General features: G+C 50.6%; 9 protein-coding genes across 9 annotated transcripts; 3 read left to right on the top strand and 6 right to left on the bottom strand.

The window, feature by feature from the left end:
• Nucleotides 1-704: 704 nt before the first annotated feature.
• L3040_001115 (uncharacterized protein) lies at nucleotides 705-1,547 on the top strand (the record flags this gene model as incomplete). The annotated part of the gene is made up of 1 exon (XM_007293128.1): nucleotides 705-1,547. One exon carries the CDS (start codon nucleotides 705-707, stop codon nucleotides 1,545-1,547), a length of 843 nt encoding a protein of 280 aa, XP_007293190.1.
• Nucleotides 1,548-2,882: 1,335 nt separating this feature from the next.
• Nucleotides 2,883-4,282, top strand: L3040_001116 (uncharacterized protein; the record flags this gene model as incomplete). Its single annotated transcript, XM_066155435.1, has 3 exons — nucleotides 2,883-3,110; nucleotides 3,274-3,487; nucleotides 3,783-4,282. The coding sequence occupies 3 exons, from the start codon at nucleotides 2,883-2,885 to the stop codon at nucleotides 4,280-4,282; spliced, it is 942 nt and encodes a 313-aa protein (XP_066013451.1).
• A 1,481-nt stretch (nucleotides 4,283-5,763) lies between these two features.
• Nucleotides 5,764-5,976, bottom strand: L3040_001117 (uncharacterized protein; the record flags this gene model as incomplete). Its single annotated transcript, XM_007293130.2, has 1 exon — nucleotides 5,764-5,976. The coding sequence occupies one exon, from the start codon at nucleotides 5,974-5,976 to the stop codon at nucleotides 5,764-5,766; it is 213 nt and encodes a 70-aa protein (XP_007293192.2).
• A 3,097-nt stretch (nucleotides 5,977-9,073) lies between these two features.
• On the top strand, nucleotides 9,074-9,940 carry L3040_001118 (uncharacterized protein; the record flags this gene model as incomplete). Its single annotated transcript, XM_007293131.2, has 1 exon — nucleotides 9,074-9,940. The coding sequence occupies one exon, from the start codon at nucleotides 9,074-9,076 to the stop codon at nucleotides 9,938-9,940; it is 867 nt and encodes a 288-aa protein (XP_007293193.2).
• Nucleotides 9,941-10,078: 138 nt separating this feature from the next.
• Nucleotides 10,079-11,374, bottom strand: L3040_001119 (uncharacterized protein; the record flags this gene model as incomplete). The annotated part of the gene is made up of 5 exons (XM_007293132.2): nucleotides 10,079-10,340; nucleotides 10,426-10,741; nucleotides 10,857-10,878; nucleotides 10,931-10,970; nucleotides 11,322-11,374. 5 exons carry the CDS (start codon nucleotides 11,372-11,374, stop codon nucleotides 10,079-10,081), a joined length of 693 nt encoding a protein of 230 aa, XP_007293194.2.
• Nucleotides 11,375-11,948: 574 nt separating this feature from the next.
• On the bottom strand, nucleotides 11,949-13,682 carry L3040_001120 (uncharacterized protein; the record flags this gene model as incomplete). The annotated part of the gene is made up of 1 exon (XM_007293133.1): nucleotides 11,949-13,682. One exon carries the CDS (start codon nucleotides 13,680-13,682, stop codon nucleotides 11,949-11,951), a length of 1,734 nt encoding a protein of 577 aa, XP_007293195.1.
• Nucleotides 13,683-15,771: 2,089 nt separating this feature from the next.
• L3040_001121 (uncharacterized protein) lies at nucleotides 15,772-17,340 on the bottom strand (the record flags this gene model as incomplete). Its single annotated transcript, XM_007293134.1, has 1 exon — nucleotides 15,772-17,340. The coding sequence occupies one exon, from the start codon at nucleotides 17,338-17,340 to the stop codon at nucleotides 15,772-15,774; it is 1,569 nt and encodes a 522-aa protein (XP_007293196.1).
• A 1,039-nt stretch (nucleotides 17,341-18,379) lies between these two features.
• Nucleotides 18,380-19,397, bottom strand: L3040_001122 (uncharacterized protein; the record flags this gene model as incomplete). Its single annotated transcript, XM_007293135.1, has 2 exons — nucleotides 18,380-18,436; nucleotides 18,498-19,397. 2 exons carry the CDS (start codon nucleotides 19,395-19,397, stop codon nucleotides 18,380-18,382), a joined length of 957 nt encoding a protein of 318 aa, XP_007293197.1.
• A 4,049-nt stretch (nucleotides 19,398-23,446) lies between these two features.
• On the bottom strand, nucleotides 23,447-24,181 carry L3040_001123 (uncharacterized protein; the record flags this gene model as incomplete). Its single annotated transcript, XM_007293136.1, has 3 exons — nucleotides 23,447-23,874; nucleotides 23,937-24,036; nucleotides 24,092-24,181. 3 exons carry the CDS (start codon nucleotides 24,179-24,181, stop codon nucleotides 23,447-23,449), a joined length of 618 nt encoding a protein of 205 aa, XP_007293198.1.
• Between the last annotated feature and the right edge of the window lie 2,401 nt (nucleotides 24,182-26,582).

The raw sequence follows: 26,582 nt of genomic DNA on the forward strand, positions 1-26,582 counted from the left end.
ATTGCACGTGATTCGGAGATAGAGGGTCTAAAAGCCGAGAAGAGGCTGAGTCGGGGGTGGGCCTCGGGCCTCGGCCCCAGCCCAGCCACTAGACTACATCCGTCCTAGAGACGGGAGTGGGCCGTCAAGGGTTAATTCGACTTCCGTAGGTTTACGTCATCTACTCAAAAATATCCACTACCGGGGATAAATAAATATCGATCGCCGGATTCTGTCCTGCCTCACGGCCCAGGGCCCAGGGCGCAAGGCGCAAGGCCTGGGGCCTGAGGCCTGAGGCCAAAATAACCGACTCGCAGCGCATCCGCCATCAATCACATCTCCACGCAGAGCATCTTTCTCGTATTCCCTTACCTGTCCACCATCCACTACCTTCTCCTCCTCCTCCTCCTCCTCCTAATTCATCTCTCTCTCGCTCAATCATACCCATATCCCACTCACCACTTCTCTTGGTGTTTTCCCCTGACCTACCTGGCTTCCAAGTCTCTCGTTTAGAACAAAAATTCAATTCCGCCACGACTCACTCACGACTCAGGACCGCACCCACTCTCCGTTATTACTGACCTGGCGAACCTTCATCCCAGTCTTTTACGAATACGACGACGAGGACTTGGATACGATACCTACACACATCTACATCGTCGCCCGTCCTCCACACTCCTCTTGCGTTCGTCCGGTCTGGTGCATTCAAGACCGTCCGTCACACCATGTTGTCCCGACCATATCTGCGGCTCCTTTCACTCCTCGCCGTCGTGTTCGCCGTCGCTCAAGCTTCATGGTTCGATGCCGACATCCGTGCCTATGAAGTCGGAATTGTACGAAGACAAGCATCCGGGGCTTCCGGCGCTGGAACACCAGTACCAGATCCAACGCCGACAACCACTGAAGAGCCGGTAACGACACCTCCTGCCCCAGCACCCAGTACCCCAGAAGACACGCCGACTACACCTTCGACTCCTGCCTCAAACCCCGCCGCCAGCACGCCTACATCTGACCCTCCAACAACGCCGGGTTCTCCAACTGGCGACCCAGAGAGCTCCTCTGGCCCTACGAGCCCAGGAGCTCCGAGGACAACGGCAACCTCGACCACGACCACGGCCCCAAGGACTACCGCTACGCCTACCCTCACCACAGCCGTCGTAATCAATACAGTCGTCGTCACCATCTCCGGCAGCGTAGTCAGCTCGCTCCAATCCTCAACCGTCACCTCGGCCCTTCCGATCGCCACCGCCGACCTGAACAGCGATGGAACGAAGGCTTCCTCTGGTATGAGCACGAAGACGCGCAACACCATTATCGGAGTTGTTGTCGGTGTCGGTGGAGCCATCATCCTGGTTGGACTCGGCATCGTAGCCTTCCGAATATGGGGCCGCAAGAGGAACAACGAAGAGAACGATGGGCTCATGAGCATGGGCTATGTAGGCAACCCGGGCCATGAGAAGACGGGCAGCACGTCTACACCAGGCACCACAAACCCTTTCCAAAGTACGCTGGAGAACTACCACGACCCAGCACGTCAGGGCAACGTCAATGCCTCGTCGAATTTCTGATCGCCCCTCGAGCAGGTTTGCTGTGGCACTGGGATTGGCCGGAGTTTCGGGTCTTTACTGAAGGCAGGTCATGGCATTTTTGGTGTAGGTCCCGGGCGCATATCGTCGATACGTCTATTTAGATGGTCACGTTGTCTTCTTTTGCCGTGCATTTTGGAAGCGATGGATGGATATGGATGGGATGAAACGGAGTTCTTGCTATTTCCATCGAAGCTTCTACACTTCTTTGCTCTCACGACCCAAATACCTTTTGCAGCGCAGCTATCACTCTGTACCTAATTAGGAAGCTCAAAAAAGAACGGTGTGTGTGGATGCCGCTTCGGCGGATCTACTACCTAAGTAATAATGTGATTGATCTATATCGAGCCGTACTTGTACTGCAAGGCTGGCTGGCTGGCTGGCTGGCTGGCTGGCTGGCTGGCTGTCATATCAAAGCCTTTTGGCCCTGCCCCCTTGCTTTGTATGAATCCGGTCATCCTTCGTACTTGTAGATGTACTACCGGTACGTACCTATCTATTCTGGACGACCAACACATCTGGCGCCTCTCAATCCTCCAGGCGATTGGGCCGAGCCAATCCCATCCAAGAATAACTGCATTCGCCACATGCCATCCCAAGCGCCCTGACATGCAATAAATGGCAGCGGTCAAGTACCGTCCCAGCACAGCCCCCTGGGCCGGCACCTACAGCACGGAGCAACTACTACTTAGTAGTACTACTACTACTTACTACCTGCAGACTGCAGTACCCCCCCCCTGAAACCACTGGCACTCGAGCACCCACCGACGATCAGTACTCTCATAGGTACCGGTAGTCAGGCCCTCCACCCCACCGGCCACGCTGCTCCACTGCACCTGAAACTCGGCTTGCGACAACTATAGTACAGTGGGCAACAATCTAATGGTCCCAGGCCACGAACGGATTTACTACGTACCAGAGTAATTGGTAAAGCCGCCGTTTTAGTAGTACTTCGAGCTGTAGAACCGGTAGTATTCTCGACTGGACCTGGCTGGGGGCGTGGTCGCTGGCCTTGTTTGTTTCGAAACAAGGCCTTTCAGAAAGACCGTTGAAGTATGTATGGGTGGGTTGGGTTGGGTTGGGTGCGTGAGTGCGTGCGTGCGTGTGTGCGTGCGTGAGTGCAAGAGAACGGACGGACGGCCGGTCCGGTCGGGTCGATCAAGAAACGAAACGCTGTTAAGTCAATTGAGTCGTTTGTAAATCATCATCATCATCTACTTCTCCTTCTTTTTACTCTTATTTTTTTCCTCTTCTTTCTTCTTCTTCTTCTTCTTCTTCGCCCTCTCTCTCTCTCTCGCGTTGTCGTCGTTGACGACGATGAGGTTATCCGCGGCTCGGACGATGATGGGCGGTGGTGTGCTACCGGTACTGCTGGTGGTGTGGATGGGAGGGGGCGGCGTCGCGGCGGGTGGCACTCGTGGCACTGGTACGGGTACTGGTACCACTAGTACTAGTGGTGCGCTTTACGAGATGCTGGACATGTGCGTCGCTGGTTTCGCGGGCTTGCTCCACGTGAGGGCGGAGGTGAAGACTTTGGATCTACAGGTTCGTTTTTTTTTCCCCGTTTTCTCTACGTTCGTGTTGATATACATGATATGTATGAAGGAGGGTCTTTGTCTGCTCCCCGAGCAACAAAAGGAAAACCCCCCGACCACCCTGCTCCCCCCAGATCTAAGGAATCGACTAAACCCTTTCTTCCCCGCGGTAGACCTTCTCCTCGGCCCTCGCCGGCATTGCCTGCGAGCCCATCACCACCACGGATGACGTCCGCCGTCCCTACGCCGTCGGAAGCGACACCTTCACCGACTATGCGAGCGCGGCGGTCAGGACGTGCAATAATCAGAAGAATAAGTGCGCCGAGGTCGCGAATCAGGGCGGAGGTGGGAGCCCGGTAACCTTGGAGGATTGCAATGAGCAGGAGGGTGAGTGTCATTTCTTTGCGTTCCTCCTTGCTCTGATGGCCTTTTCTCGCTCTTGTTTGTGGGAGAGGGGGTGGAGGGTGGAGGGATGGGACGGCTATGCGAGAAGAACAGATGGGAAAGCAAAGAAGATGAAGAGGAAAAAAGAAAGGGGGAAGGGCAGTGCAGCAGCAAGAGGAGTAATGGGAAGAAGAGAGCCAGAGGGAGAGAAAAGTAAAGGGAAAAGAGGGAAAGAGAGAAAGAGAGAGAAAATGGAGAGAGAAAAACTTGCTAACCGTCTCTTGCGACATGCGTATAGAAAAATGCACGAGCAACGCCGTCACCACCGACCCGTCTACCATCGGCGTGGCACCTCCACCGCAAGCGACACCTGCACCACCCAGCCGCAGCTTCGTGGAAGAAGCATCGCCGATATCCCCTCCCCCTTCTTCGCCTCCTGCGGCCGACCCTCCTACTGTTGACTCTCCTACTGCTGACTCTCCTGCGGCCGACCCTCCTGCTGCCGAACGTCCTTCTGGCAACTCTCCTGCTGCCGAACGTCCTTCTGGCAACTCTCCTGCTGCCGACCCTCCTGCTGCCCACTCTCCTGCTGCCGACCCTCCTGCTGCCGACCCTCCTGCTCACAATCCTCCTGCTGCCGACTCTCCTGCTCACAACCCTCCTGCTCACAACCCTCCTGCTGCCGACCCACCTGCTCCCGTCCTTCCTGCCCCTCCGAACAGGTTGGCGAGCGCAGAGTTGTTGAAGCCGACGCTACATTCCTCTGACGCGGAGTTCTTTTACTTCTGCGATCCGTGAGGAGCTGGGCGAGGAGAAAGCATAAGGGGGCGGGGTGGCATGAGACACGGCGTTATAGGCTTGGAGCGAGGAAATGGACTAGTGGATTACGAGGAGATGATCGATACCCCGATAGAAAGAGAGAGAGAGAGAGAGAGAGAGACAGAGAGAGCGATATTCAGACGGAAATGATACATATATATGAACTCTGCACGATGCCAGTGGAACTCGGAAGGGGGGGGGTTTATGTCTGATATAAAGGGACGTCTCAAAGCCAAGGATCGAGGGGCTGAGAGAGAGGAGAGGCCATCTATCTAGTCTTAGGGCTGTGGTGTGCCAGAAGCCCGAACAGGTGCTTCGTCGGTCGTGGGACCGAGGGTAACTGGCGCAGAGCTATCTCGCAGTTTGGCCTTCCTCGTGGGAGGAGACGGCGAGCGGAGCCTGCGTTTGGTATTCACGCGCAGGAAGAGTTTCATTCATACAGATGGACATGCAGATGGAAGAAACGAATTCGTTGTACGTAGTGCGAGAGCATCTACAAAGACGGAACCTGCTCTTCTTCGCCAGAAGAAGTGGGTAAAGGGGATGATGGCCCCTCTGGAAAAGTAGAAATTTTGCTTCGAACATATCCACATCGGGCGGCTGTTACTCGGACGCACGTACATGCTGGTAATTGGCATCTGGGGACGGAGTCCACAGTATGACGGAGAGATGGATCTTCGCAAGTGGTGTTGGTGTTGGTGGCCCTCTGTTGTCTTTAGAAAAAGAGGCTTGGAACGAGAGATCCGTTCGTGCGTGCTGTTCCAGTTTTAGCAAGCTGAGGTTGAAGTGAAAGGGTCCCTCGAGTTTCAACCTTTGGCTTGCAGATGGGGGGGGCTGGAAAAGACGAATGGATTAGAATGTAGCCCTGCCTGAGAATCCGAACAGACGGGAAGAGAAAAACAATGTATGATGATTATTGAAGGGTTTCCCCGGGAAGGCGACGAATAAGCTAACCCTAGCTGCAAAACGTTGCGCATGAAGACATTTCCAAAGATGCAAGCAGACCCGAAAGAAAAGAAGAAAAAAAAGAGGGAAGAAACCCCCTCTCCCACCCCGGGATAGTTACATGAGGGGATAGAGAGGAGCGGGATAGCCTGTGGAGTCAGAGGGTTTCTCCCCTCCCCATCCCCAAGTCCACCTGCTATCAACCCCCGCCCGACCGTACCCTCCCCAACACCTCCGACAAGTATATATGTACAATTTATCCAAGACCACAAGCGCAAAGCGAGCGGTGGCCTGCACGTCTCGCTGTATGTAGGCCTCCGTCGTCCTGGACCAAGAAGCGTAGCCGTTCCCCCCCCCCATCTCCATCCCACCTTCCCAACTCCGGGTCCATCCAGCTAGTCGCTCCAGGGGAGAAAAAAAAAAGGGAGAAAAAAAAGAGAATCGCTTCCTCTTCGTGCCGTCCGTTTCTCCCGATCCCAGGATCCTGCAATCCCGAGGGGCCAACCAAAAACCGCCTATCTCTTCGCGTCCTTCACGGGCTTCGGCTTCCGGTACGGCCGGTTGGTGACGATGTGGATGTAGAACGCCAGTAGGCCCAGCCCCGTCATGGCGGCGAGGACCAGCACCAGGATGAGGAACAGCATCGGCGTCGCCTGCAGCACGGCGGTCGCTTTGGGGGTGAAGCCCAGGAAGCGGAAGGCGTTCGGCCCGGAAAATGCCTGGCCCATGATGGAGTGGAGATGGGAAGAGCTTCTGCGTGCTCGGGGCTCGGGAGGTGCAGGTTCCGGACTTGCGAGAGAGAGAGAGAGAGAGAGAGAGGCGGCCGGGGCGGCGGCTTGCGATGGAGGAATCGACCTTTGCCTCGAGGGTGCAGCAGGAGTAGCGAGTCACGGTCTGGTGTGTGTGGGAAGAGGTTGCAGCGTTGCAGATTTGCTTAATCGAGAGGGGAAGAAAAGAACAGAAAAGAAAAAACACTCTGCGTAGAATTGATAGGATCGACAGGAAGGTCAAGGTGCGGGTAAGAGGAGAAGTCAGAAATGGCTGTTACTTGGAGAGGGAAAAAGAGTACGACGCAGTTACCGCCGCCTACTCGGGGGAGAAAAATGGTTATATCGGTGTGTCTCTTGGGAAACTTGATGGCCGGACGTCCGCGACGTCTCGACGTCTCGACGTTTCAAGGCGCAGGATCGTAGGCAGTCGTCGGCAGTTGTCGGGGACCTGGATACGTTTTTTGGTTGGTTAAAGGGCGGTTCGCGACGGTGGTGGTGGTGGTGTGGTGGTGGTGGTGGTGGTGTTTTGGACTATTTCCCACGGTGCTGTTGAGATCGCAGGTTTGAGAAGTGTTGGAGAAGGTTGAGATGGGGTGGGGTTGTTTGGAGGCCGCTGGTCTCGCTTGTCTTGGCACGGCCATTGGTTGGCCGGAGACCGGATGATGCAGACACGATGTGTTTTGGAGAACGCGTTTGATATGGGATACAGCAGAGGAGCGTTACATATGGCATCTCAAGTCTCCTGCAGAGAATGTACAGGACGTGGTGGATGGACGGGTGGGAAGATTGACTGGTCCTCATGATTCCCCATCTGGAAAGAGCGGAAGATAACCAAGGCTTTGTAGAGCCGCGCTCGCGGCAGACTCGGGGATCCGCTTCTCAGGCCAACTACAGCCAGGGAAGTTATGTTGTACTCTACTCCAAAACTCACAGCGCTGTCTTGAAGCTCCGATGCTGTAATCCGGCGCCCGAACTATCCGAATAGCAACATTTCTCTCAAGAAAAGCCTGCAAAGCAAAAAACCCCCCTCCCCCCCAAAATGGCAACCTGACTATAAGCAATCCCATCGGCCGACCCCGGAAGATGAAAAAGATACAGTTTCTACTCTTCAATGCTATTTCTAAGGGCCAAGCTATATCTGCCTCGAAAACAGAAAGTCGGGAAGGCAGAAGGATGTCCTCTGAAAAGCCACGGCCCTGGTGAGCACCGCCGCCACGGATGATTCACTCGGATCGTACAACCGCACCGAGGCAGGACAGAGATTCTGCAAAGCAGGATGCCAGAATCTCCAAGCGGTACCAGGACCCGACTCTGGCTGGATACACAGCGCCACCCGGTAGAGACGATATCTTGGGACGCTGCAGAACTATACACCGCGTATGTGTTGAGTCCTCGGGCGGGAAAACGTACAGTAACACCCACGACTGTTCGAGCAAGTGCTGTGCTCTCAACAAGCGAACAGCGAATGGTACTAGTCCGAGTACCGCTTGCTAGTCCGAGTATCGGCTGCTTGTCTGGCAAGCAACGTGCACGAAGTTTTGCAGTTTTTCGCATGCATTTTTTTTTTTTTTCCAATTCTACACGGCTCGCTTAGTACTATGACTACGGAAAGATAAGCGAAAGTAAATACCCATATTACCTTCGGTGGAATCTTACATAAGAGCGTCGCGCAAGAACCAGTGCTCGAAATCTATCTGTCGCACTTAGGGTGGGGCATGTAGAGGTCAATTCGTCAACGAGCTCCATTCTCCGGGTGAGACGTCATGGTGGCAGTCTATCACCAATACGTTCTCGAGAAAATACCTCTGCCGTCTGACGGGGGGGGGGCATCATGCTCCGGAGGTTACTACTAGATCTTTGACGACTCGGATTCTTTAGTCGTATGTTCTATGGGTATGGGAAAACGAGATCTATGATTCTTATGTCCGAGAAGGGCAAGACGTCATGGGGCCTGATGATGCACCCACTGTGTTGAGCAGGACTCCAAGCTGGATCGATATGCACGCAGCTCATCAAGTCTCGTGAAGGTTTCCTCGCTTGTCCGACCAAGACCACGAAACTCAACATGAGCTGCTGTCATCAGAGCCGGAAAAAAAAAGATGTGCCAATTGAGCATCTTACACTTCACATCCTGCAGCCAGTGAGTCTTGCTCTCGTGGGCATATCTCATCCCTGTTACATTTCCTACGCCCAGTGAAATTCGGCCAACTCCTCTATCACCACAGCCAGTTCGCAGAATTTATTTTGTGCCGCGAAAATTGGACCTGGCTTGCGGCGCCATTGTCGACCGAGACCACACCCGACTATCACCCTGTCGCTACTCCGGAGGACCGGAGTCGCTCCCTACTCTGCACGTACAGTCTTCTGCCAACAGCAGGTCGCGATATGCGCGGCATATAAACACCCGCAGAGTTACTGTCCAAACAAAGAGGTGTGTCGAGAATTGGTGAGAGCGTGACGGAGGATGCCTGTGTCCTGGAGCGCGAGAGGGTAGGTGAGCAGAGGGGAGGGAGTCTTGAGAACGTAATTGGAGATGGTAGCTGTAGTGGACTTGAGAAGGAGAACCCTAAACTCGTAGGGTGAGGATGAAGAGTGCTTGCTGTTGATTGGATTGTATGTCGGCCCGGGAGTGGTGTTTGCATGTCGAACAAAGTATATGACGACTCAAACATGAAATTTCGCATGCTCTTTTTCGCTATCAGTTCCGGGTCCTTGGACTATAACGGTGCGGTAACCGGTATTGGGATCTTTAGCATAGGTATAGTAAAAACAAAGTTAAGATGTTGAACAAAGAAGGAGATTCACATCACGTGCAGGCGGCAAAGACCGCAGAAATTTTCGGATTGCAATTTGAAGTATTCCTTCATTTCATGGTGTGTCTGCCTCGATATCATCGAGAAATTTAGAATCTCTAGCTGACTGGTGCCAGGAAAACACTCATACACGAGGCGTGCCGCCCTCCCATTGATGTAAACAGACTCAACCTCGACCAAGTCTCAACCATCCAGCACCCAAGTATCACTACCAAGGCCGCTCTCATTTTTCATTTCTCTCAATGGCATCTCCAGACTTCGAACTCTTCTCCTCCCTCCGCTATGATCCCCTCCTCACCCCCCTCGCAGCCAACACCGAAGCCTGGGACGGCGAGGCAAGATTCTCCAGCCCCTTCTACATGCTCCCCTACCACCGCGACCGCATGCTGCAAGCCGCCGAGCACTTCGGCTGGACCAAAGCCGCCGACACCATCCGCGGCACCGACGGCTTCAACCACCTCCTCAAGACACTCACCGCGTCCATCGACACGCAGTCGCCGACGCCAGCGAGAGTCAAGGCGCGGCTGAGCCACGACGGGGCGATCTCCGTCGAGAGTTCGACCGCGATCCCCGCAGTCACGAGGTGGAACCTGTATCCGGAGAGGATTCCGCATCCCTCCTCTGATGCCGCGAGCCAGATGACGAGAGTCAGTCCGTCGACGGGCGGGGCTCTGACGCTTGGGGACGGGGACGCGGTGTATGGTGATGCGCCCAAGGGCCCGGCGTGGGAGGTGCTTCCCGACACGGTACGCACCGCGCCGTCGCCGTTCACGAGCTACAAGACTACGAGTCGGGATGTGTACTCGAGTGCCAGGGAGAGAGTCGGGATCACGGGTATGGCTGAGAAGAGGGAGGTTCTGATCGTGAGTGAGAAGGAGGGCGAGATCATGGAGGGGAGCTTGACGAGTGTTTTCTTCTGGAGAGACGGCAAGTGGACTACCCCGCCAGTCTCGAGTGGTGGCCAGATTGGGACGACCAGGAGATGGGCGCTCGAGAAAGGGCTCTGCGTTGAAGGTATCGTGAAGGTCGATTCTCTCGTTGATGGAGAAGAGTGCTGGATCAGTAACGGAGTCAGAGGATTTCAGTACGGGAAGATAAGGCTTTCATGAGTTTAAAGCATGATAATCTACTCTCAGCGGCCTTTGGCTTGAGCAATCAATCCCCTCCCCCTCCCCCTCCCCCTCCCCATCCCTACAACCGACTCCCTACAGTAAATTAATTTTGATACCACGACTGCCCTTCGAAACCTAGGCAGGCTTCTTCCCAGCCACGTCTTTACTCGTGTTTCCGTCATAATAATGTGCCATCTCCAGCCCAGCCCTCTTGTATCCACACTTTACGTAGAAGCCCTCGTTGGCTTCGCTGCAGTCTAGGATACACTTGTAGCATCCCACCTTCTCCGCCACGAAATCCAGCGCCTGGATAAGCTTCAGTCCGAGTTTCTTCCCTTGCTGATCCTTTGCTACTGCAATATCCTCGATGTGTCCGACGAGGCCCAGGTTATGAATACTGTTCCAATTAGCCCTTGTGTGCCGCCAAACTGCCGCATACTCGGGGCAGAAACGGGGAAACCAAAAAAAAAGAAAAAACCTACAATTTCCGCTCCACGATCAACGCCCCGGTTCCTACGATCCGGCCCTGGTCCTCAATGACGAGCAGATAGTAACCTCCCTTCCCTTGTCCACTCATCCAGTCGTAACGCTCATTCCACGCCTCTTGAGAGATATCGCCTACCGTCGTAAGGACTCGCAAGACGTCAAGGAAGCCAATCGCGTAGTCTGATTTTCGCAGCGCGCGGATCGTGTATGAAGACGGGAGTGAAGCCGCGATTGCGGGGGATATCAGCTCGGAGCCAAAGAGTCCACACTCTTCTCCGGATCGAGGGGCACTTGTTCTGACGGCGGCGGCGGCTGTAGTCTCGCTAGCGGTTTGTGCGGCTTCTCGAATGTGGTGCGCCATGTCTTTGCTCTCCGCCATGGTGCAGGTAGAAAGTTAGTTGCAGCAGGGAGAGGACCGGGGAAAGACTCTTCGAGGTGAGTAAATAAAGCTGTGGGTTTGGTCAATAGAGCTCCGGCTTTCAACTTGGGAGGGCAGCGTACCTGGAAAGCTTTCCCGTGGGTTGATTGATCAGAGAAGAGGCTAACCGAGGCAAATTACTTAGAAGCTCTTTGCTCTCTCTCTCGTCAGTCCTTGTTTAAAACGGTTTCGAGGCGCGGCTGGCTGTCGAAATGGAAATTTGGCGATTGAATTGAGGGGTATGGAATGCCGAGCAGCACTTGCTTGGATTGCAGCCGAGTCGTCGTTACTTTATTTACCCCTGTCTAGCTTCAACGATTCAACGACATCAATTCTTGGATTCTAACGACACTTCATCTGGTTCTAGACTTTGCAAAAGATATATTACACAGTTGGCTCCGATCTGAAGAAGAAGAAAAAAGGAAAAAAAAAAAAAAAGAATAACCCCACTCAAATTCTCTAAGCTCTACCCACCTCATCTTATCTTGTCGTCGGACGTCTACAAGGTCCTTGCTCAACTTGGCCATTAAACTGGGAAGGCTTTTGCTTTCTTATCTTCGATGTCTGTCTGTATCTGCCTTTTCCGCTTCAAAACTGCTTTGTTATTAAATTCGAATTTGGAAATCTTAGCTCTTTGCAAAAGTCAATTCAATGCGGCTATCATTCCCGCTTTCCTAAACTTGAGCCGTCATCGTTGCTGTTGTTGAGTTTGCAGATGAAGCGTGTATATAAGCATCTATTGTTTTGATGACTGTCATTACAGTAATCCACCAGATGATACCTAGAATCCACCACCCTCTTCGTGGGGCGAGAAGTAGAGCAATGGACTTGTTGCACATGTCACCTTCAGGAGAAAATTATGTCGTACCGACTACTTGGGTTGCCTCGCAAAAGGTTTGTTTGGACTTTGGAAATGTGGATTCTTGGAGTATCTATCTAATCCTAATACACAGTACGTAGGATCATATCTATTAGATACGCACATTCATACTTCGTCTGTCATGCCGTCATAAACATCACGATCACCTTTCGCCCTCCCCTCATCCCAAGACTGACCAGCAGCCAGCAACCCCCGTACCTAGCCTTCGCTTCAGGTTTCACCTAGCAATTATACCTCACTCCCCGGCGACCCAGCTCCTTCCGGCCCACCGCCTCCTCGGGCCAAACCCAGCCCCTCCCCCTCTTCGCCTCCCTCTTCTCCGCCAGCTGCGGCTCGGGGATCCACTCGTCCTTCGGCAAACACTTCCTCCGCGTCCCCTCCGCCGGTGCCCCAATCTCGCTCTTCCAGCCCACCTGTCCGGGCAGCACATCGTCCCGGGCAAGCATATGCAGATACCACAGCGCCAGCAGCGCCGTCATCTTCTGCTTCTCCTTCGGCTTCACCTCGCCGGGCTCCTCCATCTCGCCCTCGATGCCAAAACCATGCTCCACGCTCGCGTACACATCCCGCGGCGGGCTCGACGCTGCCAGCTGGATTGTCTGGATCTCGAGGTACCCGAAATGCGGAACCGCGTCCCCGCCGTTGCGCACGACGACCAGCTCGATCTCCGTGATGATGAAGCCGTACCGGCAGCCGTGCTCGCGCATGCAGCGGTGCAGGTGCGCGAGCCCGCGGAGGTACTCAACCTTGCGGTGGTTGCCCTCGACGCGCATGCCCGTGTTCCAGCGGTCAAAGGACTTGACCAGGCCGACGACGCGGCCGAGGCCGCGCCCGTAAATGAGCTGTGTCGTGTCGTCGGTGTAGTTGGAGATGAAACTTGGATCCGAGGCCGGCGTGGCGCTTTTCGGGGCAGGGCGCATGGCGAGATGGCGCGGGCCGAGAGAGAGGGAGAGTGCCGCGTTGAGCTTCGTGGCGTAGAAGGAAGTGTAGATGTTCTGCAACTCGGCTTCCGTCTCGGGCTGCGAGGACGTGCGTGCTGGGGTAGGGAAGGTGGAAGAGGGCAGATTGATGTTGAGGAGGGCTTGTAGGCCGGGGATGGCGGCGATCGTGACCGGGTTGAAGGTTGTCCAGGGGCGGATCTGGCGGACATCCCACCAGAAGTGCTTGCTGTTCGTATCGCGGAGGTGGATGTTGAGTTGGCGGACGAGCGCTGGCGCGGGGTTGGGGGACGTGAGGTAGGCCATCATCGAGGTGCTGGGACCGTCGTCGATGGGCGAGAGGGTCATCTCGTCGAGGCAGATGGCATTCTGGAGGGGAGAGGGAGTGCGTTGGGCCATGTAGAAGCTGGCTGGGTTGAAGGTCTCAGTCTGGCTGCTAGTCGCCGAGGGGATGTAGGTAGGCATTCGGCGGTAGGTTGGATAGCCGTATTTGCCGAGTGTTTGAGAGTCCAAGAGGTCAGCGCTTGCTGCTCGAAGTCGTTGATCGTTGGAATTTCGATCTGGATTTGGATCTAGATCTGGGGTGGAGAGTGTCAGAGGCGAACACAGGGTGGACATGGAGCGAGTGTGCGAGGGAAAGTTGTCCTGCGGCGCGGGGATGGACTCCGGGTTGGTGTAGCTTCTCGTGTGGGATGGTCTGAAGCTGGTGTTGCTGGACTTGGTCGTGGGTAGCTTTCTGGCTCGCTTGGGCGGAGAATGGATCTCTTGATCCTGCGGCCGGATCTTGGGCAGCAACAGCGGACCGAGCTGTCTGATGGGTGGTGACCTGGCTGGCGTGGTCACCTGCGTGCCGACCGACTCAGGTGACGAGCCATGCGAGTATATAGATGCGTGGGAGCCGGAAGGGCTGTGGCTCATGCTCATGTGGAAAGAAGCACTGTTCAGAGCCTCCTCGAAGGAGAAGTCGGGGGGCGTAGCTGGGTCGCTTCCGAACGAGAAGGCGTAGTCGAAGGACATGTTGAAGACTTGCGGACTGCTCGTCCATCATGTTGTTAGCCATAGTGTATGTATGGATGGATGGATGGATGTATAGATGGATGCATAGATGGATGAATGGGTGGATGTATGGGTGGATGTATCAACAGAACTGTACTCGGTTCACTTACCGAGCAAGATCTGTAGCGACGACGGGATGAGATCGCTTGTCGAATCGATTAGACGCTATCGATTAAGTATGGTTGATATATGAGGAGGCCAGCTCTCTAATGGTTGGTGTACACAGACGATGACGGCAAGGAGATTCGTGGCGAGCACAGCTCGTGTGAGTTTTTGGAGTGGAGTGGAATGGAATGGAATGGAATCTAAAGATGTGAGAAGTTGAATGATGCTGAACCAACAAATCCCGAGGCGGCATGCTGATACTTATCCCATCCTCCTCTCAGGTCTTCCGGGTCTAAATGTAGGTGAAACGCGGAGGAGAGAGAGAATGCTCATCGCTTGTTTCTTGGTCCAGGCCAGACGGCCGTTTGGTAGGCCCCCTCGACAGCCGCCGCATGAGCTCGCCTGCATAGCAGATGAGCTCGGCAGCAGTACTAGCGAGCAGTACTAGGAAGCAGCAGAACTACCACCTGGATCGGCATGCGGCATCTGCATCTGCATCTGCATCTGCATCTTCAGCTCCTCTGACTCATATTGGAGCTGCCCTGTACGTTGTTTGCAGGAAGGACGTGGACATCAAAGCGTGATAGAGAGAAAGAGAAAGAAAGGAGCAATAGCAATCGCAACATTAACAACAACAGCAAAACGCAGAACGCGCAGAACGCGCTGCACCACCGCGTCGGCAGCTCCCTCCTTCCAAGCGAAAGGTACATGAATACACGAATACACGAACACTCAAGCTTTGCCGAGACTATCATACCTCCCGTCTATCCCTCGCTCTTGGATGGGTGTACTGTATTTGTTTTTTTAATGTTAGCGACCCGGCGGCTCCTCAGAGGGCAACAAATGAAACTCGCGAGAGCCGCTGCTTCGCCCAGGAGAAAGCCGCGCAGTCTCTCAAGCGCCATCCGTCAATGTGCATGGCATAGCCGGTCTCGAAGCGCCCGAGGAGATTTGATTTGACGGCGCTTGACTCTAAATTTATCACGTTTCTTTCTTTGTCTTGTCGTGTCTAACCAAGGACTCGCTTCTCCCTATTGATTGGATTGGCATATTGATTGGCCGGTCAACACGCGCGCGTCGTGAATGGAGAGCGCACCACCCGCCCGGGTCATCCCTGAGCTGGCTGCAGCAAGCCGCGTCTTTGCTCGAGTGCGAATGCGAGTGCGAGTGCGAGTGCGAGTGGGAGAGTACCGAAGACTCATTGTCTGTTGTCATTGTGGTTGTCGGTATCATCATCGAAGCTTCTTATTGGATGCGCCTTTTGTTTCGAGATGACCCGTTTCACACCGAGGCGAGCTGTATGCTGTATGCTGTATGTGTGACTCACTCACTTTCTATCGATGTGTAATGTAACAGATATGTAATGTACAAGTAAAGTATCTTGGTGCTGTACGTGAAGTGAGAGAAAGAGGCTGGGACGCTTGGGATGGCGGGGATGGCGGGCCGTACACACACGTGACTCGGTCCGATCTTTCGTCCCATCAGAAACACGTGACTTCCACCTCTCTTTCACACGGGTACCGGTAGGACAAGTCAGCACTACCTGGCCCATCAAAAAGAATACTCATGATATTTCCCTGCACCCTTAGACACCAAAAATATGAAGTCAGGGAAAAAAAAGTAGCTTTTGAAATTCCTCGATATGCAGCGGTATCATCAATGTCCATGTGCTATGTATGTACAGCTCAATTCACTACTTACTCCAAACGCCATGATCATGAACCAAGCAGGCTGTTCTCCGAACCCTCTCGGGTTCTGGTTCGGAGCGATATGTACGGGGCTGACTGAACCGGACATGTAATAATGGCACTCCGTTGACTCTGCCTTCGCACCTTCAAACCAATGCTGCGTCACCCGAGAGACGAGAGACCAAAAGATCTCTCCTGATTCATGGGTAGTTATAGTCCAAAAGCAAAGTCTGCTCATCTTCATAGTCATAATCTTCTCAACCTCGGCCAAACCGACGATCAAAAAGCTTCAATACGCCCATCACACTCGCGGCCTCGACCTCCATGGGGGCTCGTCCAGGGTGAGCAGGCGGAGTAGCATGTAGTCTTCCAAGCCAGGTATTCAGCTCATCGCTAGCTTGATCAAAGTTTTTATGTGTAGCGAGAGTTTTGTACGTCTCCGCACACGACAAGCTGGGAGGTGGTTGAGACGGGGGGGCAACAGGTAGTGACTTGCAGCATCCACCACCCCCAGCATTGCCTCCACAGCAGCCGTCAGGCACAGTAGCACCTGATGCGCGAATAGCGGCGAGTGATCGACAGAAGAGCCCGGACTTGGGATCAGACTGGCATTGTTGACACGTACCGGGGCCATTGACGCAGGGATTTGAGGGAGCCGAGGAAACAACAGGGCGATGCATGTGGTTTGGTTGGAGGGAAGGTAGCTTTCTAGACGGGCCATCGGTATCGGTGTCGGAAAGTGGGGGAGTGACTTCGTTCAAGAGAGGTGCCAATCGATTTTCCACATCTCGGTCATGATGAGAAACGTTGGCAGCGATAGCTGCAGCCTCAGCACACATGCAATAAGTACCGTCTTCACAGAAGCCACATGACTCTCCCGGTGGTCGTTGATTGGTATGGATCACAATCTCTTGCCCTTGTATCGGCTTAGATGAAAATTGTGCCGTGAAATCGATTTCTAGCGGTGTAGAAGGCTCCGAATACCGTTGGCGCTTTTCCTGGAACTGCTCTGCCGAGGGCGAGATCGGCCTCTTCAGCTCCATCTGGGATATGTCACTCACGGCCTTGATAGTTTCCTCCAAACACTCGCAGCGGGTATCTGGAGTACACTTGCCACAGCCTGAGGACGAGATAACCATGGCTTGCTCAACACAGGCACAGTTGCTAGTAGAGGTACATGAACCGCAACCAAGATGCTCTGGCTCCGGCCCTGGTTGAGGAGCACGGGCGGAATACTGTTCAGGCTCGGCAGCTCTTGGTTCGCTATGTCGAAGGTGTCGAGGGGGTAGCGGAACAGCATCGGTGCCTGTCGTTTGCGCACCATTCCGCAGGTATACCAGTTCCGCAAGAGCAGCCTCCTTCTCTTTCCTCTCATACTCCGCGATCCGATCCAGGGTATCACAACGCACTCTCCAAGAGTGTATCTCGCCACTAAACCTCTCGATTTCAGCCTCCAGTTTGCCAATCTTGCTCCGCAGATCCGCCTCCCGTCTCTGGTGATCATTGTTCATCTCTTCGAGTTGTTCCTCCAGTTCTCCTACTCTCGCAGCACGGCGCTCTCTGAAAGCACGCTGCGCTGCTCGATTCTGGGCTTTGCGCTTTGTCGGCGGGGTATCAGTGGCGGGCTTCCGACCTGGCTTCGGACGTGGCGGAATGATCCATTCTTTGCGGGTCACCATTGTAGGCGTCGTACCAGCAGGAGGAGAGCAGGCATTCATATTCGCAGCATTGATGTTCTTGATCGCGAGGGTTGGGGGAGCTGGAGCTGGAGCAATCGCTGCAGGGGAGCCCGCAGATGAGGGCGTTGAGACAGCAGGTGACGCCATGGGTGGTCACTTGAGAGAAGGACGGCGGTGGGAGTGAACAAAGAGAAGAGGGCTCGTCTTGGATTGATTGTGGGTACCTGCTTTGCTACCATAGACCGTCAATGAGACTGCAAAGCTCTTTTGCCAGCCTGGGGGGGCGAAATTGAGGGAGATGAGAGGTGGAAAATGAGCAAGTGGCAATTGGGGGGGGGGGAGACTTAGATCAATCTGATAAGATCCTGCAAAGGACATGGCGCTAGAGGCTGTTGTTCTCGGTTAGGCGAGCGAGACCGGATGTCCAGTAAACCCCTCATATCGGCTCGGCAAAGTGTTTATGCATGTGGAATCGAGAATTCTATATTATCTTCTCTTAAATATATCAACAGAAAGTATAAATTCAGTGAATAAATGGATATCCGACGATGAGTAGATTAATTGCTAACAATCAAGGGCAGGGCAGAGGTTGCATAGAAGCATACCTTAGGTCCTTTTGTCTAGCCCGAGTGATCATTAACTAAAAGGCCCTGATCTTCCTGGCTTAAGATTGATGTCGTCGCTAGGTAACTTAGTATTTATTGATTTCTTGGTTTCTAAAAAGCATGCCCCAGTTACAGTATATTCAATCTAACGCCTCTGCCGCAAGTACCTACCTAGCCCCGCCCCCGTCGCCCCCGTCGCCCCCCTCCCACTCTCTCCACCGACATCGTGATGAAATGAAGGGGACAGCAGTACATATCCTCCTTTGAGAGATTGAGAAAATATTTATGGTCAAAGTAATTCTGATCCATCTGTATATCGTAATTTCGTATCCAAGTACGCGCAAACAAAGCGACTGAAACTTGTCTATCTGACAATCCCAAGAAATAACGAGACAGAAAATAGCAAAGCACCTCCAGACCCAAGGGTTCCCAGCAATCGTATCTATCCGAATTCCGTTGCGTTTGTCGCTTTTAAAGGTATCTCTCTCTTGGTATCAATACTCTCATGCTCCGTACTCCAAAAGCCCAAACTCGCTTTTTTTCGCCATGCTTTACAAACTATCCTCCTCTACCAGGCACGTCTACCATCTTAGTACCTTCTTGGGGAAGAACTCGTCGATGAGCTCGAGGTAATATGGCTGCACAAGGACAATCAATATATGCTTGGTTGTTGGAGGGGCAGGGAGGGGGAAAACATACCTTCAGCTCCTCAACACTGGGCACCTCGTCGCTCTTGCTGTACAGATCGTACGGGTTAAACCGTCTGACGGCAGCCAACATCTTGTAGTCCTTCTCGTTCATGAACTGCATGTAGGCCTCTTCCTTGTGCCACGGGTAGAAGCTGTGGTAGCGAATCATCGCTAACGCCTCGTCAGGCAGCGTGCTCTGATCTTTGACCACCAGGTACAGGTACTCGTCGTGGCCCCAGCTCAGCATCACGTTGTCCATGCCGCACCCGCGCTCGTAGATGCCGAGCTCCGTGTTGTACTTCGGGTTGTGGTAGTCCGGGTTCTCGGTAAAGGTCTCTGGGTACACGTTCTTGTCGCTGAACTTGCAGCCGACGGGGAACGTGTCGCCGACGACGTCCCACTGGCCATCGGCGCCGTAGAAAGCCATCAGCTTCCCCAGGTCGTGGATGAGGCCCGTGCAGATCATCCACCGGGGGCAGCCGTCCCGACGCATGGCCTCCGCACTCTGGATCAGGTGCTCGATCTGGGACAGACTCGTGTCGGGGTCGCTCTCGTCGATGAAGGTATTCAGCTTCTCCATGGCCTGCCAGATGGTCATCTCGTCCCGAGTCTCGTTCTTGAACTGCTCGCGTTTGGCCAGGTTGAAGGCCACCGTCTGCTTGGTGTGCTGCTCCGTATAGGTGGATTTGACGCCGAAGTCGTCGTCGCGGTACTCGCGGAATTGAGACTGGTCCTTCTCGGCGACGTCGTTAGTCTGGATGTGCTTCTTTTGGCGGTCGGCAAGCAGTGCGGCCTGCTTCTGCTGCCGGAGCTGGTCTTTTTTGACGTTCAAGGCGTCGATACGGTCGGAGATCTCCTCCAGAGCAGCACCCTTCTGGATGGGATATGGAGACGTGACTAAGGATATCATTGTGATAGGTTATCCTTGTTGATGGAATTGGTTGAGGGATGGAGAGAATAAGCGAAGGGAAGATCAATTCGCTTAAGGATGATGGTAGTAGCTTGTTGTTGTTATTATTATGGTTGTTGTTGATATTGTTCAAAAAATGAACAAGATAGACGAGGGGATGCAGAAGATGCAAAGGATGAGGTGACAAATAGAAGGTGTCAACTGGTGAAATGAATAACTTGAAGTACGTTCTTTATTTGTGTCAAACTCGAGAATATCAGGGCAAGCACCCAGTCATAATATACCTCTCAGGCCCAGGTATAGATTCCCCTTTTTAGCCTACGCTAAGGCTTCGCAGCGGGGGAAATCTCCAGATGGGTGTAAGGCGGGAATACTTGCTATTTCACTTGACAGCCCCAGGTGTATGTACTAGTATATCCCCATCTTTCTTAGCATGCTCCTACTAGCAAAAAGAAAAAAAAACGGCGGACGGTAATCCCCGTCCATGAAATCCTACGCCAGGCAACCAGCCGCTGGTAAGGGAAGTGGGATATACTACTCAACGGCGACAGAAGCATGCATCGGTCCAAGAACCGCAACTCTTTCCGGGCCAAAAACGAGCCGTGGCTGCATGACTCGCTTGATCGATTGAGGCAAAAGAGTGTAGAATCAGAGCAGGGAAAAGGAGCTCTGGTCGACGTGTACCCTATCCCACTTACTTGCAACTATCATTACTCACTCGAGAAACGTCACTTCAAGGCTGCTACCTACCTCGTTGTACCGAGTTGAAGGGTCGTCTCGCTACGGAGAGAAAGTGGAGCTATGGAGCTATGGAGCTGGGGCAACGTCGCCGTTCGAAAGGGGGAATTCTCCCCGCGCGGCTACGGGATCACCTCGTCGAAAATTGCTGTTCGTGGAGATGCACCTGGCTGACGTACCAGGTAGTTGTAGACTTGTAGAAGGAGATGCAGGCTTGAGAAGAGGCCCGCCTAACCAGATACAGACCAAGGATAGGATTGCGACCATTCTGCTACAGTGACAGTAGGATGGGTAGGATGGAAATCCTTGCGTGAAGAACGGCCTTTCGAGGGGGGCGACAAGTAACATCCCCGACACACAGAGTAAGGATTTGGCTTAAGACGGATCAAAGTAGGAATATACCCGAAAGTTAGGCATACGCAGTATTTGTCTGAAGATACCTACTTTACTCATGCTCTCTACAGTAGACGAACTTCAACGACCGATACAATACGACCTGGGACAAAGACGGTAAATCGATCGGATCCCAATGTCCGGGAATACGCTCGGGGCTTTTACAGTAGTGTGACATGCAACAAGACGCCAACACCAAGAGCCCGGTCGTTAGAACTCGTACCACCTGTCGTCTAACACATCGAGGTTTGATTGATCGCTCTCTCTGTCTACTTCTTCCTTCCCTTTTTTTTTGCAAATCAAATCAGATAAAGCCGTATCATTCCAAATCAAAGTCTACCCCGTATACTAAGAAAAAAAAGAAAAAAAAAAAACAAGAGCCGATTCCCGACAGCCGAGACTTAGATAGCCCCCGCAAAGAAAACAAAAACCAAAAATCAAATCCGATACCCTTTTCCATCCTTCCTTCCTTCCTTCCTTCAAACTCTTCCCTTCTCAACTTTTATTCCTTCTTCCGTAGGTTTTCGGTGCTAGTGCTGCTGTTAAAAGGTAATACGGGGGATACAGAGATGGGTGAATAATTGTTTGATTGTCTAATGAACACGAGGAGTAACCCTTTACTTATACATCTACCGGTAGAAAGGTCTTGACACGTGATAAGTCTATTACTTAATCATAATCTTGACTCGTAATAAGTCTATCACTTGATCACATCCGACACTTCTCACTTAAAGCCTATTTAAATAATAAGGCTCCTACTAAAGTTAATGAAAAATGCTCTCATTGAAACTAAGTCCGACAAAAAGAAAAACATCTTGAAATGATAGAAAGAAAACCAGCCAAAGCCGGAAAACATAATTAAATAAAATTACTTTAAGTGTTCAATCCGCTGAAAACGCTTAATACTGAAGAAGTCTTTTGACTTTCCGTTAAGCTATGCTTCGGAAAGTCTTCTCTCTTTAAGCAGACGGCTCTTTTCCCTTGCTAGCTTGTTTAAATTATTACTAGCAGCCGCGTTATCTAAAATCAAAGAGTTTCTCGCGCTAACTTTCAACTTAATTTCGATTTTTTTTCGGCGCGTAGTACCACGGTACAGGCGTGATTGTTACCCCTTGAGGGTAGATTCTCGCTGTTTTTATAAGCTTTTATTTTACCCGGCTGTATGCCACCCTTCCGCCGCGATTACGTCTAAACAACGCTGTCTTACAGTTCTAATTAAAGCAACAATTCTATCCTTCTCGATCGAATCCCACGCTTCTTAAACGACTCTTCTTAGTCGAGGATAGCTTTGATGAACTTCAGGATATCTTTCTTGAATGCAATCCTTCACCTGTAACCAGACCGTCTCGATCGGGTTACAATTGAGAGATGAAGCTGGGAAAGAAAAGGCAGGAAAAAGCAGCGTTGAAATACCTTTCAGTTAGAATTCAAACCCGTTCGATACGCTTTTGCTATATTCCCGATCCAATAGGACGCTTCTCCGATTTGCTTCGACCACTTCGTAAATCCTATTTCCCCTAGTAAAAACCTCCGTTTCGTACCCTCAGGGGATAATACTACGTACTTACGCCTGGGACGTACTACGTAGCACGTAGTATGTAACAAAGCTTAAATAGATCGAGTCTCAATTTCGGAAGATGATTATTAACAAAAAAATAAAAGCAGCTTTTATCAGTAATTTGCGTTTCGAGTTTAACTAAGTGATTTTTCTAGCTTCGCTTCGTTCAAGTTCGTTTGCCAATGAATTATTATTATTATTTAAGAAAAAATCATTTTTATTGCTTAGAGTATGACCAGTCGTATTGTGTAAGGTTCACAATGATAGGGAATCACTATTCGAGGTTCCGATTAGGCTCCGTTGGTATTCAGACTGATCTCTAGCCCTTCTCAACTCCTGAACTCCAGGTGATCCTTAAAGAAATGTGGCCTGTGTGGGACAGGTGACCGAGCCGAGCCCGCAGAGGGGTTCTGCTCCTGACATATTGCTTAATATAGCTTTGAAATAAATACATAGAAAGACTAGCAAGAGATCGTACAAAAAAAAAGATTATGAATATCGTTGTATAATAAGTTAAAAGAAATTAGCATATCCGTTCTTTTTGTTTTCCTTTTTATTTGGTTTCTTTTTTCTTCCTTTTTTTTGTCATGCGTGACAGTAATAGGTACCTTACAGGAATACCACGTCACGGCCGACAGGAATATTCTATTCGGATACTTAGCATCCGTTTAACTACCGGGAAGCCCTCGCTACACCATGGTTAAGATGAGGATCTGATGAATTAGAGATTTAGATAATGCGTATCATAAATCTCTCATTGTATCCGGGATATTAAGGAAACCATTTATAGTATCGTAGAATTACATATACTGGTCCGAAGGTGCTCCGTAGAGCCCCAGAGATCAGTTCACTACCAAGACATACTTCCACACTCCTTTGTTCTATCTTTGCCTGTCTTCAAAGCTACCTTCTGACTTTTTTCTTCTTCTTTTTTTTCTTTTTTCTTTTTTCTCTTTTTCTTCTTGTTTTTTCTAGTTTTTTTCATTTTTTTTTTTTTTCAAAAAGAATTGATTACAAACTTTGCTTCGTTTTATGAAAAGTATTGTTTATTGCAATTTTGCGCGAAATAAGACGCAGCGAAAGCTCATAACCTAATGAACGATAACACGAAGGATATAAAGATAAGTACATAATCAATTGATTGTCTAATGAACCAAAAGAATAGCCTTCTATTTATGCATTTGGAGAGGTCTTGATACGTAACTGGTCTACTACCTAATCATAGTCTTGACTCGTGATAGGTCTATCACCTGATCACCTCTGACAGCACAAGGTTTGACCGCCACCAATCTAGCCACCACCGACACCGGTTCGTCTCCACCTCTTCATCACAAGTAGTCCTTGTCCGCTTCCCAACCTCTCACCAGCCCGTTTCCGTTTCCATTTCATCTGGATCGCTCGGCCCAAGATTTCCAACAATATTCCAAGTCGTCCATGGAACGATTTCGCTCGAATGTCTCATTTGCTCCTCCTCTGTTGCCCAGCATTGCGCCCATAAACCCAAGTCATCCTCGTCTATCGCTTCAGGTGGAATAACCATTTGCAGCTTCTCCCCAGCGCCTACTATGTATGAAAAGCGCAATGCCTCTTCCGCGTCATCCGACACCAGGGACTTGATATACTCGAGGATAGCGTCTTCGTTTCCGGTCCATAATTCCACTGACCTTTCCTCATCCTCAAAGATTTTCGGGATCCATACTTTGTCTGCCTTTCCAATTTTATCACTATCCGCTTTGATAACACAATACCATTCGTCAGAAAGAGCCAGCTGGCTATCAGGTACGTTTGCTATTTGAGTCGTTAACGCCGCATAATGAGTAGCGATTTATGATAAACATAAATCAACTTACTCATATAAAATCCGCGTCCCAATTGAGGAGACAATGAGTCATCATCGTATGCTTTATAGTCAAAAGGCTTATTGTTATCATTGATCCCCTCGGCTTCGTCCTATAATTCGCGTAATTAATATAAGCTTATAATATATAAATCAAGTGAAACTTACAGGAGAAACAATTCGATAACCGATAACCTCTTTTCCATAAGCTGTGTTGAAGAGGACGCTCGAGGCTAGCAAGATCGAGTAAAGGAGCATTTTGGAGATACCGAAAGGGCTTATGACTCTTTCGATCGTGCGAGCTGACGAAGAGGGATAAGCTTGCAAAGGGAGACAGATGAGAAGGTGACAGTAAAGAAGGTGATGGTAAGGAAGGTTGATGATGAGGAAGGTGATGATGGATTTAATCTGAAGTAGGTGCAAAATGGCATCTATATATCTCTTTTAAAATGTATCTCTCTAACCGAATTCATATATCACTAATATTAGGAACCGTATCTGAATCTCTACGCCGACTATAAATAATCGAGCGGCTAATATACCGGTCGGTACTCACGATTTTTGTAACGTAAACACGCTGCCAACTTGGCAATAGTCCACAACACGCGATGGGGGTGTTTTTGGGGTTGCTTTGACGTTTACACACTTGGTTTCAGGGCCTCCTTGCAAGTAATCGTACGACGGTACACCGGCTCTTGTCCCTTTGATCGTCTCCACAGCGTTTTGGTGGGGGTGAGAAGCACAATTGAAGCTCGGACGATTATTGTCGCTTATTAGCCTCGAAACTTGGTAGCCTGAGGCTTGAAGGAGCCTCGCAACTCAAGCAAACGTTGGGGAAACACTATCCATGCTCCGGCCGTGAAGTCCGTCCGCCAAAACGAAAATCTTGGAGACGCACGGTGCGCTGGAGTGACCTTTCATCTCCGTACAGTGCCGCAACCTATTTCGGGGCGGTTTTCGCCTTCACGGACAGACTTCATGACCGCACGAGGAAGGGATCTAATTTAGAGAAGAAACGCAGGTCTCTGCGTAGTAACGTCTCCCCTGTGTATATGCGGACTCTAGCGTAGAATCCTGGGTGGACTCTGCCAAGCTGTCAGCGTTTTTTAAAAAAAATCGGGAGTATATTTGTCTCTTTACTTACTACCCTAAGTATGAATAAAGGGCAGGCATCCCACGGGTGGCACGGATAGACCCTTGCTGCGTCTGACTCGTGCCACTCTCAGATCCTGCGCTTTAATCATGGGGGGATAGTATTCTTATATCGAAGATCAACCTAAATAGAAAATCAAATTTACGTTTACCTAGCCAATTATAGTTTTACAAGAGATGCTTAATCGTACAACGCGGCTCGCTATAGTATACGAGCTTGGCTTCTTCGTGCCGGTGGAGAAGCTCGAGTTCGAAAGGAGGAGGAGGAGGAGGAGAGTAGCAGAGGCTATAAGGGCTCGGAAGGGTATAACTCAAAAGCTAAGAGAGCGAGGAAGGAGGGCGAAGTCGGACGAGAATAAGAAATATGCATATAATTTAACTTGCGATCAATAAGGTAATCGTCGGTTACCATGAATTTAATTTGTAAAAAATCCCGACCTGCCTGCGCCAGGTCGGCACCACCAAGGCGGGACAGTAACGGTATACCACTTATTACATAACAACCATCGATATAAAAAAGAAAAAAAAAATTCTCTATATAATCAGAAAACTATGCTTTATAAACTTGAATTAAAAATATAAAAATGCATTCATTTTTGGTGATATAATACATTAAAATATAATGAAAATATAGTTAAAAACCGTCTTAAATAATTTTGATTTACTCGTTTGCCACGAATATCTCAATAACTACATCCTTAATTAAAAAAACAACGTCCTACACATCGAAAATGTATGATTTTATCTATTATATTACCAAAGGTATTAACTATTAAATAAAAGTTGGTCGTGATGCACGTATTCTTTTAATAGGTTTGAATAAGAGTCCGATTTTCCTGTTCCTCGCTTATTCTAGTATTTACGCGGTAATTCTGATATATACTCACCAGTAAAGTCGAAAAAAAAAAAACATCAAAAGTACCATTTTTACTACTTCAACTCAACACAATAAAGGAATAACAACTTGTAATTAAAATTTGGTTAATTTATTAATATCGAAATCAATACGGTGCATCTTTTTATGCAAGAATAACTACTATATAATTGTTGGCTGGTTTTCTATTCATTCAAAAAAAGCAAATTTTACTGTCCCACCTTGGTGGTGCCGACTTGCTACAGCAAGTCGGTCAATTCTTTCGAATTAAAATATAAGGAAACCGACGACTACTCATTTTTTATTATTCATTTTTATTATTCATTTTTTATCCTTCATTTTTTATCCTTCATTTTTCATCCTTCATTTTTTATCCTTCATTTTTTATTTCCGATCAATCAGTATGCGGCTCTTTGACACCATGCTTTTAATATAGTCTTGCCATACAAAATAATACTAGTCGCTAATCTGAGCCCGCAAGGCTCCCTGCCCCTCTTGTGCACAAGATTATGCTAGCCTTGACGTCCTAGATATATCTACTCCGTAAAGGTGTCCTCGACATATCAAAGCCCATAACTTATGATCGGCAACCTCGCAGTTCGAGTGTTACAGACACCTAAGTGTACCAATCGT

This window comes from Drepanopeziza brunnea, assembly GCF_022702325.1.
Source record: "Drepanopeziza brunnea f. sp. 'multigermtubi' strain 214-2 chromosome Unknown ctg1, whole genome shotgun sequence".
NCBI lineage: Eukaryota > Fungi > Ascomycota > Leotiomycetes > Helotiales > Drepanopezizaceae > Drepanopeziza > Drepanopeziza brunnea.